Source organism: Pleurodeles waltl, chromosome 1_2 (assembly GCF_031143425.1).
Source record: "Pleurodeles waltl isolate 20211129_DDA chromosome 1_2, aPleWal1.hap1.20221129, whole genome shotgun sequence".
NCBI classification, from domain to species: Eukaryota; Metazoa; Chordata; class Amphibia; order Caudata; family Salamandridae; genus Pleurodeles; species Pleurodeles waltl.
Genome location: NC_090437.1, coordinates 958,373,964 through 958,395,763, shown reverse-complemented (window position 1 = coordinate 958,395,763; position 21,800 = coordinate 958,373,964). Strand labels below are relative to the sequence as shown.

At 45.9% G+C, this 21,800-nt stretch overlaps 1 protein-coding gene across 3 annotated transcripts in view; it reads right to left on the bottom strand.

The window, feature by feature from the left end:
• Nucleotides 1-21,800, bottom strand: part of AASDH (aminoadipate-semialdehyde dehydrogenase) — a 471,184-nt gene that overhangs the window by 41,067 nt on the left and 408,317 nt on the right. For all 3 annotated transcript variants that reach the window (XM_069200843.1, XM_069200827.1, XM_069200836.1), the window contains one exon: nucleotides 5,590-5,721. In XM_069200843.1, the coding sequence (XP_069056944.1) occupies nucleotides 5,590-5,721 (132 nt within the window). The remainder of the gene's footprint in view (nucleotides 1-5,589; nucleotides 5,722-21,800) is intronic.

Genomic DNA, 21,800 nt, shown 5'->3' with positions numbered 1-21,800 from the left:
TTTCCGTCAGATGCTGACGCATGGGAGAATTCATAAGGTGAGGAATCCTCAGGTAGTTGTATCCATCAGAAACTCTGAATCAAGTAGAAGCTTCCTGTCAAAAAGTCTAATTAGATTGTGACTTGATCAGCCCTGTGATTGGAACCTCCAACACCAGAGGATTATGATCCAACAGGGTTCTTAGGTATCTCTGGAGTGTGGCCTGACCGCCAAGCACATTAGAAACAAAGAAATAATCCAAATGTACCAGCTTATTTCCTTAGTGAGAGAAAAATGTATATCCCAGGTCAGGGATTAAGATTTTTACATTCGGATTTAGGGGGTTATTACAACTTTGGAGGAGGTGTTAATCCGTCCCAAAAGTGACGGTAAAGTGATGGATATACCACCAGCCGTATTACGAGTCCATTATATCCTATGGAACTCGTAATACGGCTGGTGGTATATCCGTCACATTTGGGACGGATTAACACCTCCTCCAAAGTTGTAATAACCCCCTTAGTCACTTTTTTGTAGCTCTGATTCCTCCAGCAGGGCAAGTCTGCAAGCTGTAGCCATACACGGTTAAATGAGGCCAAATATCGTAGTGTGACATCCTGCTGAAACTTGCTTCTTTGGAAAAGATCTGACTGGGAGCAACTTCATTCTCTGGCCCAGCGGCAAACCACATTAATTGGATTGACTTGGAAGGTTTGTCCCAATCCTCCAGAGGTCTTTGGCACCAAAACATTTCTAAGTCCCAGGTTTTCCAAGTTTGAGAAGGACAACACTTTGACATTAACAAGGTTCACCGGACCTCAGAAACCATACTTAGGGGGTCAAGAATCAATCCAGCAGAACCACCTGCAGGATCTAGTGGAGATCCAGTTGGAATTAGTCAGCTGGGCAATTCAGGAGAAGGGCTTGTACCAGCTTGCTGTGTCCATGCAGCTTAACAGGTCAGCCAGCGGACCCTTGCTGTCCACATCTTTTTCCTGGGTAGGGTGTAAGTCGAAGCAGGTCTTTCATTTGTTTTCCATAGGTCCAGTAGTGTTCAGAAGACAGTGCTCAGTGGTGCTACATTTATGCCTGGCACTAGCCTGTGGGTGACTCCTGTCCCCTCCTTAACCAATGAGGAAAATGTTAGGGGTAGCCCTATCCACTTTAGCAGCAGTTTCTGTGTGCCCTACTGCAAATAAACCCACAGTGACCATCCTCTTCCCAAATCCAAGATGGTGAAACCTATCTCCCCTTTTGCAGATTTGGTGTGTGCCCACCTCAGAGGTGTGGTCATGGATATGAGAAACCCCTCCTCTGTGGTCACTTCAAACCAGTTCTGGGGGTGGCTCCTCTGCCGCTGAAATTCATGCCTGACTAACAAGATGGACAAAAGAAGGCCCTACCCAGATGTCGCTAACATTTGCCAGTGACAGGGTAAGCCTCTTTAAAGTTAATCAACTTCCTTGGTGCATTCTAGATGGTCATCCTGCCAGGGGACGAGAACATCTCCCCACACTGATGGCCTATGTCTCAGCTCTGGTTCACACCTTATCAAAGAAGCTAATGAGCTCCTGGGTGACACTGCAGCTCATGTAACTGGGCTTCTAGAGCCTTTAGACAGCAGGGGTGTGGAATTTATTAAAATATCTACTTGTCCATGAAACAGGTTGCTTCATAAATCTACTTGTCCTGTAAAACAAATCCACTTGTCCCTTTGGTGCCATGTAGTGTGGCAACACATTATGGCAGCAATCTCATTATATAAGATCTCTAATAGCCACTCTGAATATGCCAGTGATCATACTATAATAAGGTTTGAATGCTAACAATTCCTGTGTTGACATATTTCTGAAGATCGACATAGTGGGGCTGGAGTTGCAGTAAGTAAAAGTACCATGGTTGGAATATCCCTTTTAGTCCTATTCAACTACTAGCTTGCATGTTTTAGGGGTTTCCACCAGCTCTTCTTTAATCTTTTCCCATATTGTGAAAGGTAGGACATTTCCTCCCAACAATAGCAGAAGTAAAATTGTTTCCAGGTTTGGGAAAAAAGTGGTTGGAGGGAAAGTGAACTTGTAAGTGCCCAACAGATTTTCAAATCTACACATGCATATTTGCTTATGCTAACATGCAGTTCATAAATGTTTTCTAGGAGTACAATTTCCTGGCCTACTTATGTAAATGCTTGTGAATTCATGAAAGCCTAAAATCTGCACTAACGCCAGGACATATACCCCGGGTGCACTTTTTGTAACTTTAAGAATTATATATATAAATATGTTTTGAAAATAATAGCATGAATCAACACACTTTACAAAATAAGGTTTCAATGAAATGGTACCTACAATTTCACAGCAGTTTAACAAAACATTTTTTTCCAAGTTGCATTTTTTGCGAAAATTTTATTTTGAAAGCAAAGAATCACCAATCTTGCTTTCAAGATTCTACAAATATCTTCATCTACCAGAGAGAATTCTGTGAGCATTACACAAATTATACATAACCTTATATTATTAACCTTTGCAAACATGAGTACACATTTTTATACTGGAACCACTGTCAGTGGTGCAGTCCGAACTTAAAACATTTATTTAGTGTGCTCTACCTAATGATAAATACTCTGCATTAATGAACCATAAATATAAGTTCAAACAGCAATACCATATGGACATAAATATTAACTTAACTGCAGAAAATGCCCTTCCCCGCTCCTTAATGTGGCAGCCAAAGTGTTTGTGATGCAGAGGGTAGGCCTACTTGCCCCAAGGATAAAATAAACATGAAAACCTGTTGTCCTTGACCCCAAACTACATGTCCTGGGCGTCAGGCTATAGGAATTCCACACCCCTGAGAGTGAAAAGATACATTTTCTACAAGGATATTTTCAAAAGTATTTATTACAAACCTGACTTTACCAGTGAATTGGGCTAGTAATAAATATTTTATAAACTCCAGGAGTTACCTACCTGGAGATAACATCATTAAATTCAATGTTGTATCCTCATGCTTTGCAACAAAACAGCTAAACCTGCTACAGTGAAAATAGCTTTTGGGACTTTTTTGTTAACATTAACCCATTACATGTCCTACTTTTCAATATCATGCACCCTGCCTTATGGGCAGTAAGGCCTATTTAGGGGTGACATTAATATTTAAAAGGAGGGGTTCAGCTTCTCAAAATGAGTTATTTTGGCAGGGCAAACACCCAGTTAAAAAACTGCACAGTCAGGCGACAATGGTATGCCTGCAGTCATGTTTACACTGTCACTCCAATAGGGCACAATGAGTACTGCAGTCCATTAGTGATATTTAACTTACTGACCCTGAGTACACTTTGTACCATAAACTAGGGACTTATGGGCAAGTTAAATATGCTAATTAGGAGGCTAGCCAATTTGGACATGTTTTAGGATTCAAAGCACATACACTGGGCACTGAACAGCAGGGTCCCAGTGTGCAGAGTAAAAAAACTAGTAAAATCTAGCCAGAAAATGGGGGCGACCACTCAAAAAGGGGTATTTTCCTACACCCCCAGCCTCACTCCCCCCACCATTTCGCTAAAAGGAGCAACACCCATTCCCTTGGCATTTCTTCTTGATTTTAAGAGGAGAGGAAGTTGAAAAACCCTGTGCCTTGGCAGGATCAGATCAAACCTAACATCCTCCCATCAAGTCCATTCCTATTGGGGAGCTGGACCACCTCAAAATTTTTTGGCCTACCCTCCAGTTCTGTATCTGACAGTACTGCTACTCTGTCAAGCTTAACCCCAGCATTAGCGCTAAGCCCTAACCCTTTGTTATTTAATTCTGGTTTATCACCAGGTCCCTGGTACTTCACTATGATTTCTCACTGAGACCATGGTCCTTGGAAGAGGAACAGAATCTATGTTAGTGGAGGAAATCCTGAACACGGAAAGTGTTCCTCTTTTGCCAAGCTGTTCCCCCAGTGTTTTCAAAAGAAGCAATGAAACAAGTAGGACACTATTTATAGAGAGGAGGCCAAAATGGCTGCCGGGACCTCAACATCTTGTAAATGTTCTGAACACAGATGAGATTTAGAAAAAGACCCAGTGTAAGAGACCACACTACTGCAACACCTCCTCATAATATCCAGATGATGTTCAGAAAATAAGCTGAGAATATGGACACTCATTTAGTCCTATAAATGGAGGTTGGGGAGGCACACACCAGACAAGTTACACACACCCTACAAACCTCCTAGTTCCCAAGCATTCCACAAAGATATCCATGAAATAGAGAGAGCACTAATCCATTTGAGCCTCACCTGAGATTCTCTACTCTTTTGTCTATGGACTGGAGGTGTGAAATCCCGAGGCAAGTGTTGGGGTACTTGGATAGTATAAAAAGCCATGTTGTCTAGGATTATTTCTTCATTTCTAGAACTATCTGGCCCCTACATGTATAACTTGCATCTTGATGTTTAAAGCAGGGTGCATATTTCTGCAGTACATATTGACTATAGCTCTATGTCTGTTGGTGCAGAAAACTGTTTTCTACGTCCAATGATGTTCAACAAGGGTTTGAAGATTTTGACATGGACTAAAGACAAGAGTGTTCATTGCACTTAAGATTGTTCATTACAAAGCCTGGGGTAAACTGGCATAATAAAGTGCTATTTGTTGTCTGCAGTTTCATCCACTGAAACAATGATCCATGAGCCGATCACATAGACATTTTTACTAACTAAAACCTTTTCTTTGCAAATGTCAGTACATTAAGCACTTTGGTAAAAAACACAAAAAAACTCTATCCTACAGAGCAGTGATCCCAACTTAAAACAAGCCCACCCGCAAACCACAGACAAACCCTTTGCTTTTTAAAAATTAGAATATAGAAATGTCAAAAAGATCTGCAGAGCAAAAGAAGTATTCATAAACTCGGGAACGTCAATCAGCAGTTTGAAAATTTACAATCATGATTTTTCTTTTATTACTTTATGATGAGTGAAATATATTCCGTGGAACAGAGTAATATCATCTTAGTCTGCAGTGGAAGCATCTGAAACTTTGCTAGAGGACCACAGAGAGCAAAGAAACTCTACCCCAACTATTAGGCATTCCTTAATGTATTCCATTGGCTTACAATGGGGGAATCAGGGTGAAAATCATTGTCAGGAGGAAGACATGCAAAAGACGCAGAATAATCAAATCCAGTAAGAATAAGTTGTCATGCCCTCTTTCATCACAATCGTAAGCAAGCAATTTGCAGTAATCTAGAATTATAGAGCTAACAATTCTTGATACAGCAGGGTGTTTCTGAAAAAGATGAATTCTAACCTTTCGACTAAGATGATTATGCGATGCACTGGACTACTCATTAGCCCATGCCATTAGCTTAGAAAGATCAGAGCGTCGCACAATCACAAACTGACAAAAGAAACTGGATAAAGAGGTCAAAGTAAGATCAGTGCTAAATGAGAACTTGGTGACGCATCAAAGCAAAGAATGTTATACAAGAGAAGAATAAGCATCATTGGAAAATACAAAAAATGTGAACTGATTTACAGGGTATTTTGTAGACCTAAGAGAGCACAACAATGTAAACTACTCATTTCATCAACATAACAATAGAAGCAGGTTCAGTTTCAAACCTTTTCTCCATGATGGCTGAAGCAATATAAAGTTTGATCCACACATCCGACACAGACACAGTCCTGGGTGCATCTTGGTGAGGAAAACAGAGGTTTTTCGCAAGAGTACTTCCAAATAATACTTCCACTATCCTGCGTAAATAAAATATAATTGAGTTATGCGAAAGATTTGCTCAGCCGATTATTGAGTATGGCATTGGTCTGCTTATAGAATCCTTAAAATACTATATGTAGATCACTTTTTTTCTCTGTTTACATCCTCATTTTGCTTCTCTAATTATCTAAAATAGGAGAAAGGGAAAGCAATATTGTGCTTCATATTTTTTTTGGGTGTTTAATTTAACATCGTTAATTTTTTTTCGGCCACGATGGCAGTGCCAAGTCTGCTGGGCGTATTTTTCTAATGGGATTGGGCTGAACACTTAGTTTGTGCTTCGGTTGTGAAGAAGGGCAGTTGGTGCTTACTACCTGCCAGTCCCACTGCCGAGATATCATATGTAGTAGGTGAAATAATGTCTTAAATTAACTCCGATTAGATGTCCGCAGATCAAGTTTTATACCTTTTCCTGCTGAATGTGTAACCCAAATGGAGCTCTGTTATCTGATCCTGTGATGTGGACCATCTACTATTACTCACAAGGCTCTACGCTACCCTCATGCCATGTACATAGGTGCACCATGTACCTATCAAACTGAAGGTACAGCTGAAAACTCACCCACTTAGGTTTCAATGTGTATATATATATAAACCTACTGGCTGTTCTGCTTGCTGCTGTGATTTGAGTTTGATCATATTAAAGTATGCTTTCATCACATTTCAGAATTACAAAAAATGTGTTTAATTTGTGCTTTCATAACTGCTATTTTTTAAAATATTTGTACAGTTCATTTACAAGTATTTAAATGTTGTTGTGCTTTAGAAAACAAATAGACATTCTACAGCATTTCCTTTCAGATTACCTGTACGTCAGCAAAAATGTCACAGTTCGCATTGTTCTCTTTGCTGTCAGTTTGCAGTCAGTGAAATAAAAGTAAACACCAATCACTACCTTAAAATAATAAAAAGCAATTTGTTGAAGACATAGCCTTACATGTGACCTCTGTCTTTGAACGCCTAAAGACAAGACAAGATCAAAACAATATTTAAAGGCATCTTTATAGCTCATTTACCTACTGAACTCCAACACGGTTACTTTGGGGGTGCAGCACAGCACCCCTACTTCCAGCACCTATGTATCACCCTACCCTAGAAGTCACTGCTCCACACAGTATTTCAAATCACAAGACAAAAGAAAATCATCACATTACTACCACTGTAAGAGAGAAATTTGAGATCCACCACATATGCAAACATTCAGGTAAAAGCAATGAAACGTAAACAAAGCAATCAAGCCTTTATGTATTAATAACTGACATATGCCCTTACAGGTACAGTATCTCAACCGTTCTGGATGTGCCATGAAGCAATTTAATTGTCATATGATTTCGAGTTAAAAAATAAATTGACAGAACAGGGGCAACAAATACGTTTTTGCCCTAGTAGCAAAAGTGGTGATGGGCATGGTGTCGTAGGTGGGTATTTTGACGTGCTCCTTTTGTAGTTACTATGAGACAACTTCAGGAAATCTTGCAATTCTGTAGAAATACACTAAATCCCAATGTTAGAAAAAGGATTGCTGGGAAGTCTTACAGTGAAAAAACATTTCGTAAAATGCAATACACACTGGGACCAAATGCCATGCACCTTACCTCAATCCACTCTCAATGATAGTTAAATAGCACAATGAAAAATCTGAATTCTGCTGCGGAAACACAAAATTACCCATAAAATCAATAACTACTTAATATCTTGCTTCATTGGGAACCCCATCACCAACATTGGAAGAGTCCGGTCACTCATCTTATACATGCCACACCACTCAGATGTTTCTCCACATACCGGGCCCATGCAAAGCCCACTATAGTGATTTTGCTGTCTTCATTCATCGAGGGCCATTCCCAGGTGAGCATCAAAAAAGCAAATTGATTCACCTTTTCTCCAACAATTCAGCTGGAACTAGCTCTCCCCCCCAAAAAAAACCACACCATACTGGTTGCTACTAGGTACCTTTTTTTTTTTATAGCAGATCTTTATTTTTATTTCTTATTTGCTTTTTTATAATGCACAGTCAACCATATGGCATTAGTTCACTGTGTATTTGAACAACAAATATGTATGGCATCATTACAAGACACAGAATATTCAGATCAGATCAAACCATCTTAGATTTGTGGTTGGCAAAATCTCAACAATCTGTGACCCCCCAGACTGCTCGTGCTGAAGATGCAGCTCTGCCAGCTTCAGCACAGTCCACAGGTGGGCCCAGACTCACTTTCTTTAAGCAATCACTTGTTGGCCTTGTCTGGCTGGTGGAGTCATGAGGAAACTTAGGTCTATCTCGGTGTCCCAAATATCAAGGGGGCGGACAGTGCGCTGTACATTACAAGCTTCATCAAGTGCATCACGCACCTCATCGGAAGCCTCTGGTAAGCTGGACAGTATTCTTGCCGTGACTAAACGCTGTAGCAATTTCTTCAAACATAAAATCAAATCCGTTGATACTGATCTCAGCCTTCTTAGGGACGACTGCAGGAGGCTTTGTGAACAAGTGGCCCACACAAAGAATACTCTCAAAGATATGCAGCCACAATCAGCGGATGCCTAAAAACACTTAGCCGATGTAAGTGACAGGATGCAAAGGGTGTGTGAAGGATGCCAAGGGCAGATCTTGCAGAAATAATGTTTGTATAGTAGGGCTAACTGAAGGGATGTAGGAGCAAGATGCTGAAGCCTACCTTGAGAACTGGATCAAAAACGTCATGCCTGGTGCTAAGCTATCTGCATTCTTTTTCCAATAGAAAGGGTGCACCCCGTCCCTGTATTGCACCCTCCTACAGGGACCTCCCCCCCCCCACCGCCCAATGGTCATGAAGTTCTACCACTACAGAGACTACAATGCTATCCTGCGCGAGGCGACCCGTCTAATCCCTTTTAAACTGAAGCACAATTGAATCATGCTGTTTCCAGATTGCACTGACTGTGCAACTCTTTTCCTGGGGTGAATTGCAAGCTCCAGAACTCGGTCTCATATTTGTTACTCTTCCCCGCCACGCTGCACATAGTGACTGTGAGTATGTCACAATCGTTGATGACCCAGCAGAAGCATGGGACTGGGCGGAACAGCAAACGACCAGAGAAAAATCCTCTCACAACAACAGCATATGCTTTTAGAGGAGAAGCAGGCATAGGAGGTCTCACCGGTATATAGCGGGGGACAGCCCCTGGTGGTTCTACCCTTTCAGAGCAACAAATTTATGTTGCCAGATGCTCTGCATTGGAAGTGGTTGCATTCCTGCGCCAGTTTGGCCAGCCCGCTCCAAGAGGGGAAAGCAACACTGAGCGATGGAGCAATCATCTGGATCATGATCCTCACTTTCAGGATCAGTGGCACCTCTGGATGTCACACGACAAACCGCTGATGACTTACTGTAACTTCCTCTTTCTTCCCGGCAACCACAAGAGACTACCACCATGATAGATAAGATTGGCTGAGGGTTTCTCATGAATGGAAGCATACATAGACTGCTCTGCACTATCACCACAGCAATCATCGAGCGGCCTGGTCACAAACTGCTCCTTATTGATAACGGAGATACCCCCACTACTGTCCTGAACTTTGGCATCTACACTATTTCTCTCTTCATTAAGGACCTCATATGACACACCACTCAGCCTTGGCTATAGCCTAACTGTTGGACCTGACATCCTTGGTGTGGTTTCCCCCAACTTTTCATCTTTCATCCTTCTGTTTTTGCTGGCTTTAGGACTTTACCACTGCTGACTAGTGTAAGGGCTTGTGCTCTCCCTAAACATGGTAACATTGGCTTAGACCCAATTGGCACATTTAATTTACCTGTAAGTTCCTAGTAAAGTGGTATTACCTGTTCCCAGGGCCTGTAAATTAAATGTTACTAGTGTGCTAGCAGCACTAATTGTGCCACCCACCTAATTAGCCTTTAAACTCTGTCTCAGGCCTGCAATTGCAGCCTGTGTGTACAGTTTTACCCTACTGTTTTGACCTGGCAAATTAAACTCTTGCCAGGCCTAAACCTTTGTTTTTAATAATGCAAATAAGCCACCCCTATGGTAGGCCCTAAACAGTCCAGGAGGCAGGGTGCGGTATATTTAAAATGTTGCATATGTGGTTTTAACTTTTACATATCCTGAGAGTGAAAAATTTCACAACTGCAAGGCAAAACTCTCCCATAGGATAACATTGGGTTACTGTATTACATTTAATAAGTGATAACTTTCAACTGGAAGCAAGTAGGAATCTAGAGTTTGGTGTCTAATGAATTAAAAACCCTTTAAAGGTAAAGTCAGATTTTAAGTCACAATTCTGAAAATGCCACTTTTAGAAAGTTGGCATTTGCCTGCAACATGTATCCTGGGTCACATGATTAAGTGTAGGTGGCAGATGGTCCTTGTGTATAACTCCCAGACAATGAGACAATGGGAGAATAGTTGTTGGCTGGAAGGACCATCTCTGACTTGATGAGAGTGAGGAGCTGTCAACTACCACACTTGCACATCAAAAAGCCTCCACCTGAGCATACTCACAAATGGTTTGACAGTAGTCTCTCGTGCCCCAGACAAGCTGGAGCCAAGGCAGGGAGCCAGAAAATTTCAAGCACCTCTGGGGTGGAAACCTCTAGAACCTTCTTCTACTTCAAAGTGGGCACAAGACCCAATCTTCAGCAAACCATTGGACCTGTGGAAGACTCAGAAGGACTGCTGTGCTGCTCTGCAAGAAGGACTACTACTCTGTTGCCCTGCTGCCTGAGTGAAAAGACTGGACCTGCATCTTAAAGTAGGGCTAGTTGGCATGGCTCCTGATCAGAGTCTCAGGGACAGAAAAGGCTCCAACCATCTTGAACTCAGCGCCTTGTCTCTGCCTGCTATCAGTCCTACCCCCCAGTTGAGCACCCCAGTCCTGGACCTTTGGAAGGGGGCCCACCCCAGATATGGTCCTGTGTCGGTGCTGAGGCAGCACAACGCAGCTCCTTGCAGCTCTGATTTGGATCCATCACAATGCGACATCCACGGCGCTGAACCTTGCATCACACCCCGAAGCCTCCTCAGAACCACTGGTATATAACGAATCCTGGGTGCAGGACTTCACATCGCAAGTCCCTCATCAACAGCATGCTGGACGATGCAGGACTTTGTATCACAGACTTGCAGCATTTTTGTAATTTCTAGGCACAATGCAGCAACTTAGATGCAGGACTTCACATCACAAGCCCCTCGGAGATGGAAAGCTCAATGATGACGCTGGACTCCGCATCGCAGCTCCCGAAACTGCTGCTGCATGACGCATCCTCGGAATGCGGAATTTCGCAATACTCACCAACTAAGATTTAAGGTACTTTGTTTTGTGGGCCTAACTTAGTCCTTGTAGCCAGCCCGCGCTCTATCACAGTCAGCTTGAACTGTTGACTTTGTGTGACTATATAACCCCAGTTGAAGCTTTGTGCTTCTAGGCACTATTTTTGCTTAAAACTTTAAAATTGCTTATATCAAGTTCTACTGGTTGGACTTCTGTGGTTTTGGTCTCAAATAAATGTATTACATTTTACTCTATTTTTCTAAATTGGTGCGGGATTTTTCTTGTGTTGTGTTTTCACTTTATTACTCTTTGAAGTGCTGCATAAATGAACAAGTTACTTACCTTCTGTAACATCTTATCTGATAGAGACATATTTTAGTTGCTGATTCCCTACCTTAAAATTTCCCCCAGGCATAAGTTTGGACCCGGAGATTTTTCTCGAGCCGTACCCATGTGTGCCGTTAGGTGGCGTTGGTTGGCTCTGCATTCCTCGTCGGCATTATGTGCTCCGGATATGACGTTGTAGGACCTATACAGGCTATACAGCTTCTATACGAATTTCCACACCAAAAGCGCAAGGCCATGGAGACCACTGGTGCGCCAGAACTAGGGCCCTGAAAGGGAAGTCTCTGACCCTAGAAATCAGTTCACAGAGTGGAGAGGATGGGTGGGTCGGTAGAGAATCTGCAACTAGAATATGTCTCTACCAGAAAAGGTGTTACCAAAGGTAAGTATCTTGTTCATCTGATGTAGACTTCTAGCTGCAGATTCCTTACCTGACAATAGATATCCAAGCAATACCAGCCCCGGAGGAGGGTCTGCGAACCAAGATCATACTAGGAAGTCCTGCGAAACTGAATGGGAAAAGTGCCCGTGCCTGCTGACCCGACTGTCCAGGCAGCAGTGTTCAGCCAACTTGTGGAGGGACACCCACATTGCTGCCAGACAGATGTCAAGGACTGGAACTCCGTGTGCTAATGCAGTAGTTGCACTTGTCGCTCTGGTAGAATTAGCGTGCAAACCCTCTGCAGGTTGCTTTTTAGCCAATGGGTAGCACATTTTAATGCAGAGAACAACCCATCTAAAGATGGTTCGCTTCTGCACTGCCCAACCTTTCTTCACACCCACATAACCACTAAAGAGTAGCTCATTCACCGGAACTCTTTGGTACAATCAAGGATGAACGGCAACGCTCATTTTGGGTCCATGCAGGGGAAACGTCCTCAACAAGGACTCTGGAAGAATGGTGCAGTGAACAACGATGCCATGAACAACACAAGCATAACCACAGTTGCTGGGACAACGACTGCCTTTTTCTCTGCCTTAACCACGCATGTGCTGAACAACGCATATGCATGGTTAAGGCAGAGTGGACAGGAGAGGACGCTGTCAGGTAATTGGGGTTAGGGCAGGGTTGGGGGGTAGTTTTTAGGGGTGGGGTCAGGCTAGTTTTGTTTTTTGGGGTGGGGTCAGTGTAATTTTTTTTTTTAGGGGTGGGGTAGTTTTGTTTTTAGGGGCATGGTCAGAGTAGTTTTGTTTTTAGGGGCAGGGTCAACAAGTTTTGTTTTTAGGGGTGGGGAGATGAGGGTAGTTCTGTATTTGGGGGCAGGGTACTTTTGTTTTTGGGCATGGGGGTTGTTTTGTTTTTAGGGGCGGGATTGGGGTAGTTTGGTTTTTAGGGGTAGGGGTGGGGAGGTCGGGGTAGTTTGGTTTTTAGGGGCTGGGGTGGTGGGATCAGGGTAGTTTGGTTTTTAGGGGTGGGGGGGCCAAAGAAAGTACAAACAAATGGACCTCAGAAAGAGGGGCAGAGACGGAGTCAACAGACTTGTCTGTGCATCATGTCACAAACTTGTTCCATCAACAGGTGTATACTGTTTTGGTGGGGGGATGCCTGGCTGCCAAGATAACATCATAGACTTCAGGCAGAAGGTCAAAAGCTGCCACCGCTTAATCTCCATGCAAGAAGGCAGAGGCTGGACAGGTTTGGGTGGAGAATCCTCCCCTGCTGCTGCAACAGAAGATCCTCCCGAAGGGGCAGTCTGATCTGGGGATCGAGGGGCATGGTCAATAGCTCAGGATACTAGATTCTTCATCCCGGTCCAGAACCACAAGGATTACTTGGGCCCGGGCGCTCTTTATCTTCTTGAGAACTATGGGCAGAAGTGGTATGGGCAGAAAGGCTACAGGAGGCCTGAGATCCATTCTAGATGAAAAGCATTGCAGAGCGAGTGCCGCCTTGGAAACTCCAATGTGCAAAAGTGCTGACATTGTGCATTCTCTGCGGAGGCAAACAGATCTAACCAAGTCTCTACCCACTGCTGAAAGAGACCTTGTGCCACCTCTGGATAGAGACAGCATTCATGATTGACCAGGCATTGGCGGCTGAGTTTGTCTGCTGTGGCGTTCAGAGAGCCCATCAGGTGTTGACCACCAGGGAAATGCCCTGATGTTCCAGCCATCTTCAGAGGCGCAAAGCCTTCTGACAAACAGTGCATGACCCCACCCTGCCCTTCTCACTGCAATACCACATGGCGGTGGTGTTGTCTGTGAACACCTGCACTACTTTCCCTTTGAGAGAGGGAAAAATTGCTTTCAATGCCAATCTGATCTTTCTGAGCTCCAAAAGATTGATGTGGAGCCCAGACTTCGCCAGACACCAGACGCCTCTGATCTCCACCTCTCCCATGTGGCTGCCTCATCCCAGGAGTGTTGCATCTGTCACTACTGTCAGATTTGGTTGGGGAAGGGAGAGGGATCTGCCTCTGACCCAATCGCGGTTCATTAGCCACCACTGCAGATCTTGCACAGTTCCCTCTGAGATCTGGACCATGTCGGAGAGATTACCCTTATGTTATGCCTACTGGAACTTCAAGTCCCACTGCAGAGCTCGCATATACCATCTGGCATGGGCCACCAGCAGGATGCAGCATCATAGTAGGCTTACCGAAATCCAGTACAGAGGCTGAAACATCGGTATCATGGCCTGAATATCCTGGACTCGCCGCTCGGGAGGATAAGCCCGAAACTGCACTGTCCAGAAAGAAGCAGGAATAACAACCATGACCTACCTCTATCACAGGGACCCTCTCCTCTATGGCTCCCGTGGCCAAGGGAGCCGTAACCTCCTCGCAGAGAAGTGCCAAGTGATTCCTCTGTCATTCGATCGCAGGATGGTGGCATGGGTGGAGGAGCATTCTCAAAGGGAACGGAGATGTCCCTTCAAACTATCTGCAAAAGCCACCTGTCTGACCTGATGGACTGTCAGCAGGGCAGGTGATAACGAATACGGGCTCTGACTGGTCCCTGGTGCGAAAGCGTTAGACAAGGAAGGTTTGGAGGCTGCGGGGGGGGGCTGGGGGAGGGGGCCTGGGGCTGGTGGACTTGCTAGACCGCTGGCTCCCTGATCCACAAGAACCCACGTCCTCAGCCACGCAGAGGCTGAGCAACATACGCGGCATGGTGGCTGTAGGGAAACGGACGCGGTGGGACACCCCTTCCATAGCCACAAAAAGGGTGAAAAGCAGACTGAGGGAGGCTAAGGGCAGCTGTGAGACCCAAGGACCTGGCCAAGGCCAGGACCCCTTAGAGCACCGAGTCTGCTTTGTTTCCGAAGAGACGGGTATCATCAAAGGGCATGTCCATAAGAGTAGATTGGACATCCCCCAAAGAGACAGACATCCTCAACCATGTGTGGCACCTTAAGGCTAGCGTTGATGCAACCGGTCTGCCTAGTGAGTTGGTTGTATCCAGCCCACATTGTATTGTGAACTTAGCTGCGTCTCTCCCATCAGCAACAGCTTGGGAGAGAATAGCCAGGGCCTCCTCTGGGACCTGTGGCAGCACTTGCGCAACCCTGTCCCATAAGGCATGGGTGTACTGACCCAACTGACCGTAATGCCAGGCTGGAGGAACAAAACATCTTCTTCCCAAGCTGATCCAGTCTCTTGGATTCCCTATCCAAGGGTGCGGAAGGAATGCGCTTGGGGACTTGGAGGGTTGCATAACCAAGCTCTCAGGGTCAGGTTTTGCATTAGGAACACTGGGTCATTTGGAGCTGATCTATAGTGGTCCACTGTAGTCTTGTTTGCAGGAGCTCCAGTGCTGGGTTTGGACCACGTCCCCAGAAGGACTTCAGTGAGGGCTTCATTAAAGGGAAAATGTGGTTCAGAAGAAGAAGAAGCCCCAGGCTGAAGCACGTCAGTCAGGAGGTTAATCCTAACTGTCAGTGAAGGCAGCCCGAGGCCCAGGACCTTGGCCACTATCCTTACCACTATGTAGTAGGACGCTCCCTCCCCTGTAGCCACAGTAGGGGAAGAAAACATGCAATCGTCATGGGAAGAGTCCAGACCACCCAGGTTCTTGATCTTCTTGAGAACTCTGGGCAGAGGTGGTATGGGTGGAAAGGCATACAGGAGGCCTAAGCTCCACTCGAGACGAAAAAGTGTCACCGAACGAGTGCCGCCTTGGAAACTCCAATGTGCAAAACTGCTGACAGTAGTTCCACCCAGGTCCATCCACCAGAACATGGGCTCTTCAAGTTGGTATTCCAAAGGCTCCAGTGACTCCTCCCAATCATCACCATAACCTAACCCAAGATAATAAGGGTCAGGATCAGACCTAGGGAGCAAGTCCGAATCAATGCCGGTCCAGCTCCGATTCGGAGTCGGCAACGCAGATTTGTCAACGCAGACTGTGGTCATGGGCGGCATCAGGAGCATTGATGTTGGGGAATTTTGAGATAGTATGACCGACACTGGTTCGGATCCACAAACTGACCATGGGTGCTCTCCAGAACCAAGGCCAAAGCCGCCAACCCAGAACCCGAGGGGACCCCTGCCGACTCCACTGGGCCCAAAGACGCTCCAGAGGCGTCAGACTGCCCAAATATGAGGCACATGGCCTCACAGAACTCACAGAGTTGGTCAGGAGTCACTCTGGCTTCCTGAAACCTGGGGAGGGGCGGAGCCAACAATGACACAGGCTCTGAGGATGGAAGCCTGGAACAATGCTTCTTTTCCCTCATTGCGTTAGCCGACGGATGGGTGAAATCAAAGAACATTTGTCTTCTTTGACTTCTTCTTGTGCCTCGACTTACCCGATCATCCCGATGACTTGGGGTGGGATGATGATGAATGGGGGCTCTGCAACCGTTCCCTGGATCTTCGTCACGACCACGATTGGTAGCGACACGGAGTGGAGCGCCAGGCCACAAGCAGCTTTAGGGACTGCTCCTTCAAAGCTTTCAGATTCATGGCCCGGCACTCGGAGCACGACTTAGGGTCGTGGTCGTGCCTCAAACACCACAAGCACATGAGGTAGGGATCAGTCACGGACATCGTCGGATGACAGGATTCGCAAGGCTTGAATCCAGACTTGTGTGATGACACCTCGACGCACCAGGAGTGAAAACACTCAAAACTCTTCAGCAAAACATTGAAAAAGATCACTCAAATGGTGACTGGAGGTAGATCTTCTTCGGATCTGCGCTTGGCTGGAGGGGAAAGATAAGAACTGACATCAGCGCCCCAGGGTGGCGCCTAAATAGGTCCTACAACATCATTTCCGGCAAGCACAATGCAGCCGAATGGCACAGAGCCAACTGACGGAGCGCAGAGGTGCTGCTTGATAAAAATCTCCGGATCCAGACTGATGCCTGGGGGAATTCTAAGGTATGGAATCTGCAACTAGAAGTCTCTATCAGACACTTTACACATTACCTCAAAGTTAAGCCTGACTGCTTTGTGCCAAGCTACCTTAGGGAAAAGCACAGGAATTTGGGATTGCTTGTGTTTCACCCTTACAGAAATAGCAGCTGCTGCTTCAATAGGGTTTCACCCCCCCCCCCCCCCCCCCCAACCAGTGACCCAATTTCCCCTACGCAAAATGACTTACATTTATGTTAAACAGTTTGGACGGGGGTGTTTCACCCTGTGCTTGTATATTTGCAGTCTTGTTCTGGTTAATAATTATTTTTCACAGGATGTTGCAGGTATCAGGACCACAATAATGGAGGTGACTATCAGATACTATAAATTGTATGCTTCTTGCATTAGGTGGGTCGGTGCATTCCCCATTTTAAATAACTCAACCATACTGGTATCTGACTACAGTTTTCTTACATGGACATAAGGTGTATGGGTTTGGCTAATAAGCGTTCTGCTTTATACTCTTTCCTGAAGCGTAGAGGCACAAATATAGCTTTTTGCAGGAATCATATATGACAGACACAGAGCCCATTAACAAAAAGAGTGACAGGACCAATTATTCTTCACAAATGACTCTGCTTACTTCTGGGGGGCAAAGCGTTGGGAGGGGGCTGGAGTACCTTTTCCAGCCACAGATAACTGCCCTGGACACTGAGGGAACATAAGTTCTGGTCGAGGGCAGGCTGGATGGTAGATTACTCCTCTTGGGTAGCTTCTATATCCATAATATTGAACATGCAGTTTTTTGGGAGCAGTTGTCTGGTGTACTGGTGCAATGGGCTGATATTCCTTGGTTGCTTGGCAGAGACTTTAATAGTGTGCTGGGCCCTGTGCTGGATAAGTTGTTTCATCCTCTTTCGCAAGCCCCAAATGCATTGTATGCAAAACATCTTTTTGGTTAGCTACAGCAGTCCGCGGAGAATATTTGGTGAAGTTCTTTCCATCACAACATGAACACGGCCCCCACCCGAGAGCTGGTGTGGGACACATTTAAGGTTACCATTGTGGGCACTGTATCTCAACAGCAGTGGGAGAGCACTAGAAGCTGGCCTGTCCACTGGTGAGGAGTCCTTGCTTGGGTGGGCGCCTCGAGCAATCCAAGAGGAGGAATAACAGGGACCCTTCTTGCCGCTCGGCTGGAGCAGCTGCAACATGTTAACGTTGCAGCACAAACATCCAGAACAAATAATGAAGTAGACTAGCCTGGAGCCCTACCCGCTGGGTTAATTAAGCAAAAAATGCCTCCTAAGCCCACTGCATCTAGCAGTTGGTGCATCTCTCCTGCTGTGCCGGCAGAGAGGAACCTGGCTTACCTAGCTGGGATTCCTCTATCCTGGGTTACTTTGGAAACAAGTCGTTATCTTGTCCTCCCTGTCACTGAAACTGAGATGAAAGAAGAAATTAAATCCCTGGCCACCAAAAAAAACCCAGTCTGGATGGGCTCCCACTACTGTACTATTTGGTTCTTTTAACTTCTGGTTCAGATACAGACAGCCCAGACATTTACTCATTTAGTATATTTCAACACTGGCACGAGGCATGAGTTATCACCCTCTGTGACCTTTACCAAGACAGAGTATTAATGCTCTTTAACATATTAGTAACCCAGCATAACATTCACAGAGGGCAGTTTTTGACGTATGTGTGCTTACTCACGCCATCAATACCTACTAGGACGCTGAAGTAACTGAGCTGCCAACAGACGCTGTAACTCAGTACCTACATGAAATGCGCACTGGTCGGCGCTTGCTAGCCTAGCTTCTAAAGGCAACTGGGGAACATACACAGACTACTCAAACCGCCTCTGCGATAAATGGGAGACGGAGCTTGGACACCTGACAAAGAGTGGGAAGAATACTAGTGTACCCTGCTATGGTTTCTTGTAAAGGTTGGTTTAAACTTACACTGTATTATTTCATGATTCACAGGGCTTACATATCCCCAGCTAAATTTAATGAGTTATTCTCCCAGGCCTGCGCTGCTTGCCCCAGCTGAACCCTCATTGTTGCTGTTATGTGCCAAATGATATTGTCATGTCCTTTGTTGTCCCATTATTCGTCTGAGATACACTGGTATACGCAGTGGAAACGACCGTTGCACCTAGCTAGGAGGTCTGCACTCTAGGAACGTACTTGCATACAAAATAATACAAGACCGCAGCTTGGTTCCTTGACATGGCACTCTTCTTGGCTAAACATATGGTAACCGGTAGGTGAAAGGCTTCCCTCTCTCCATCAATAGAAACATGGTAGCAGTCTCGAATCGCATGGACAACAGCAGAGAGTACACTTCTGCAAGCTGAGGAGGCTAGAGGCCTTCAGAAGCACCATTTATCTATACAATGGGATAAAATATTGCTTTGCTTTCAAGCAGCTTGCAGGGATATCTCCCTGAACGACCTATACTGCCACGGGTGAGAGTGGACCCACCGACACCTTGCCTCAACCTGAAGCGTCACGATTCCGCACTTTGAACCTAGTGGCAACTCTGACTGCCCCTTTGTATCCTCCCCCACTTGTAGTTGGGAAGCCATCCCACAAGAGTGGCATGTTGTCAAATTGCAAGGTGTTCCCCACCTTCCTCCTGCACCTCTATTCTCTTCTTTTTCTTTCTTCTTCCACCTCTCCTGCTTAGATCTCTGAAATTGTTGATTGGTGTTTAATCTGACTCTATGTGAGTGCAAATGTCTAACATGAAATTTTACATTGACATAGATATGTTTGTGCCTGTAGTTAGACCTCAAAGTGAACCAATCAGTCAAAAAACATTTATAGAGCGCGCTACTCACCCGTGAGGGTCTCAAGGCGCTTTGGGGGGGGGGTCAAAAAAAGGGGGTTGGGGGGCAGGGAGGGTCACTGTTCGAACAGCCATGTCTTGAGGCTCTTTCTGAAGAGCAGGAGGTCTTTGGTTTTGCGAAGGTTGGTGGGGAGGGAGTTCCAGGTTTTGGGGGCGAGGTAGGAGAAGGACCTGCCTCCTGCGTTGGATGCTGGGGACTGTGGCTAGGGCGAGGTTGGCTGATCGGAGGTTGCGTGTGGGAATGTGGAAGTTCACTCTTTCGTTGATACGTGAGCTGCTGTTAATGTATTTACAACAGTTGCTCAGTTCCCATGAATGTTTTTTTTTGTTTTATCATGATCTAATTTTCTATCGACCTACACAGCGATCTGCTTACCATCAAGCAGACAAAGCCTGACTGTGAAAACCTCTAGTACACAATTCGCAAGACATCTGTGTGAGAAAGTAGCCTCTTTCTAGCCTAGTTACCCCCACTTTTGGCCTGTTTGTGAGTGTATGTCAGGGTGTTTTCACTGTCTCACTGGGATCCTGCTAGCCAGGGCCCAGTGCTCATAGTGAAAACCCTATGTTTTCAGTATGTTTGTTATGTGTCACTGGGACCCTGCTAGCCAGGACCCCAGTGCTCATAAGGTTGTGACCTATATGTATGTGTTCCCTGTGTGATGCCTAACTGTCTCACTGAGGCTCTGCTAACCAGAACCTCAGTGGTTATGCTCTCTCTTTACAAATTGTCACTAACAGGCTAGTGACCAATTTCACCAATTCACATTGGCATACTGGAACACCCTTATAATTCCCTAGTATATGGTACTGAGGTACCCAGGGTATTGGGGTTCCAGGAGATCCCTATGGGCTGCAGCATTTATTTTGCCACCCATAGGGAGCTCTGACAATTCTTACAAAGGCCTGCCACTGCAGCCTGAGTGAAATAACGTCCACGTTATTTCACAGCCATTTACCACTGCACTTAAGTAACTTATAAGTCACCTAGATGTCTAACCTTTACGTGGTAAAGGTTGGGTGCTAAGTTACTTAGTGTGTGGGCACACTGGCACTAGCCAAGGTGACCCCACACCGTTCAGGGCAAATTCCCCGGACTTTGTGAGTGCGGGGACACCATTACACACGTGCACTATACATAGGTCACTACCTATGTATAGCGTCACAATGGTAACTCCGAACATGGCCATGTAACATGTCTAAGATCATAGAATTGTCACCCCAATGCCATTCTGGCATTGGGGAGACAATTCCATGATCCCCAGAGTCTCTAGCACAGACCCGGGTACTGCCAAACTACCTTTCCCGGGGTTTCACTGCAGCTGCTGCTGCTGCCAACCCCTCAGACAGGTTTCTGCCCTCCTGGGGTCCAGCTAGGCTTGGCCCAGAAAGGCAGAACAAAGGACTTCCTCAGAGAGAGGGTGTTACACCCTCTCCCTTTGGAAAAAGGTGTCAGGGCTGGGGAGGAGTAGCCTCCCCCAGCCTCTGGAAATGCTTTGATGGGCACAGATGGTGCCCATCTCTGCATAAGCCAGTTTACACCGGTGCAGGGATCCCCCAGCCCTGCTCTGGCGCGAAACTGGACAAAGGAAAGGGGAGTGACTACTCCCCTGACCTGCACCTCCCAGGGGAGGTGCCTAGATATCCTCCAGTGTGCTCCAGACCTCTGCCATCTTGGAAACAGAGGTGCTGCTGGCACACTGGACTGCTCTGAGTGGCCAGTGCCAGCAGGTGACGTCAGAGACTCCTTCTGATAGGCTCTTACCTGTGTTGCTAGCCTATCCTTCTTCCTAGGTAGCCAAACCTCCTTTTCTGGCTATTTAGGGTCTCTGCTTTGGGGAATTGTTTAGATAACGAATGCAAGAGCTCATCAGAGTTCCTCTGCATCTCTCTCTTCACCTTCTGCCAAGGAATCGACCGCTGACTGCTCTGGACGCCTGCAAAACCGCAACAAAGTAGCAAAGACGATTACTGCAACCTTGTATCGCTGATCCGGCCGCCTTCTCGACTGTTTTCCTGGTGGTGCATGCTGTGGGGGTAGTCTGCCTCCTCTCTGCACTAGAAGCTCCGAAGAAATCTCCCGTGGGTCGACGGAATCTTCCCCCTGCAAACCGCAGGCACCAAAAGACTGCATCACCGGTCCTCTGGGTCCCCTCTCAGCACGACGAGCGTGGTCCCTGGAACTCAGCAACTCTGTCCAAGTGACTCCCACAGTCCAGTGACTCTTCAGTCCAAGTTTGGTGGAGGTAAGTCCTTGCCTCACCATGCTAGACTGCATTGC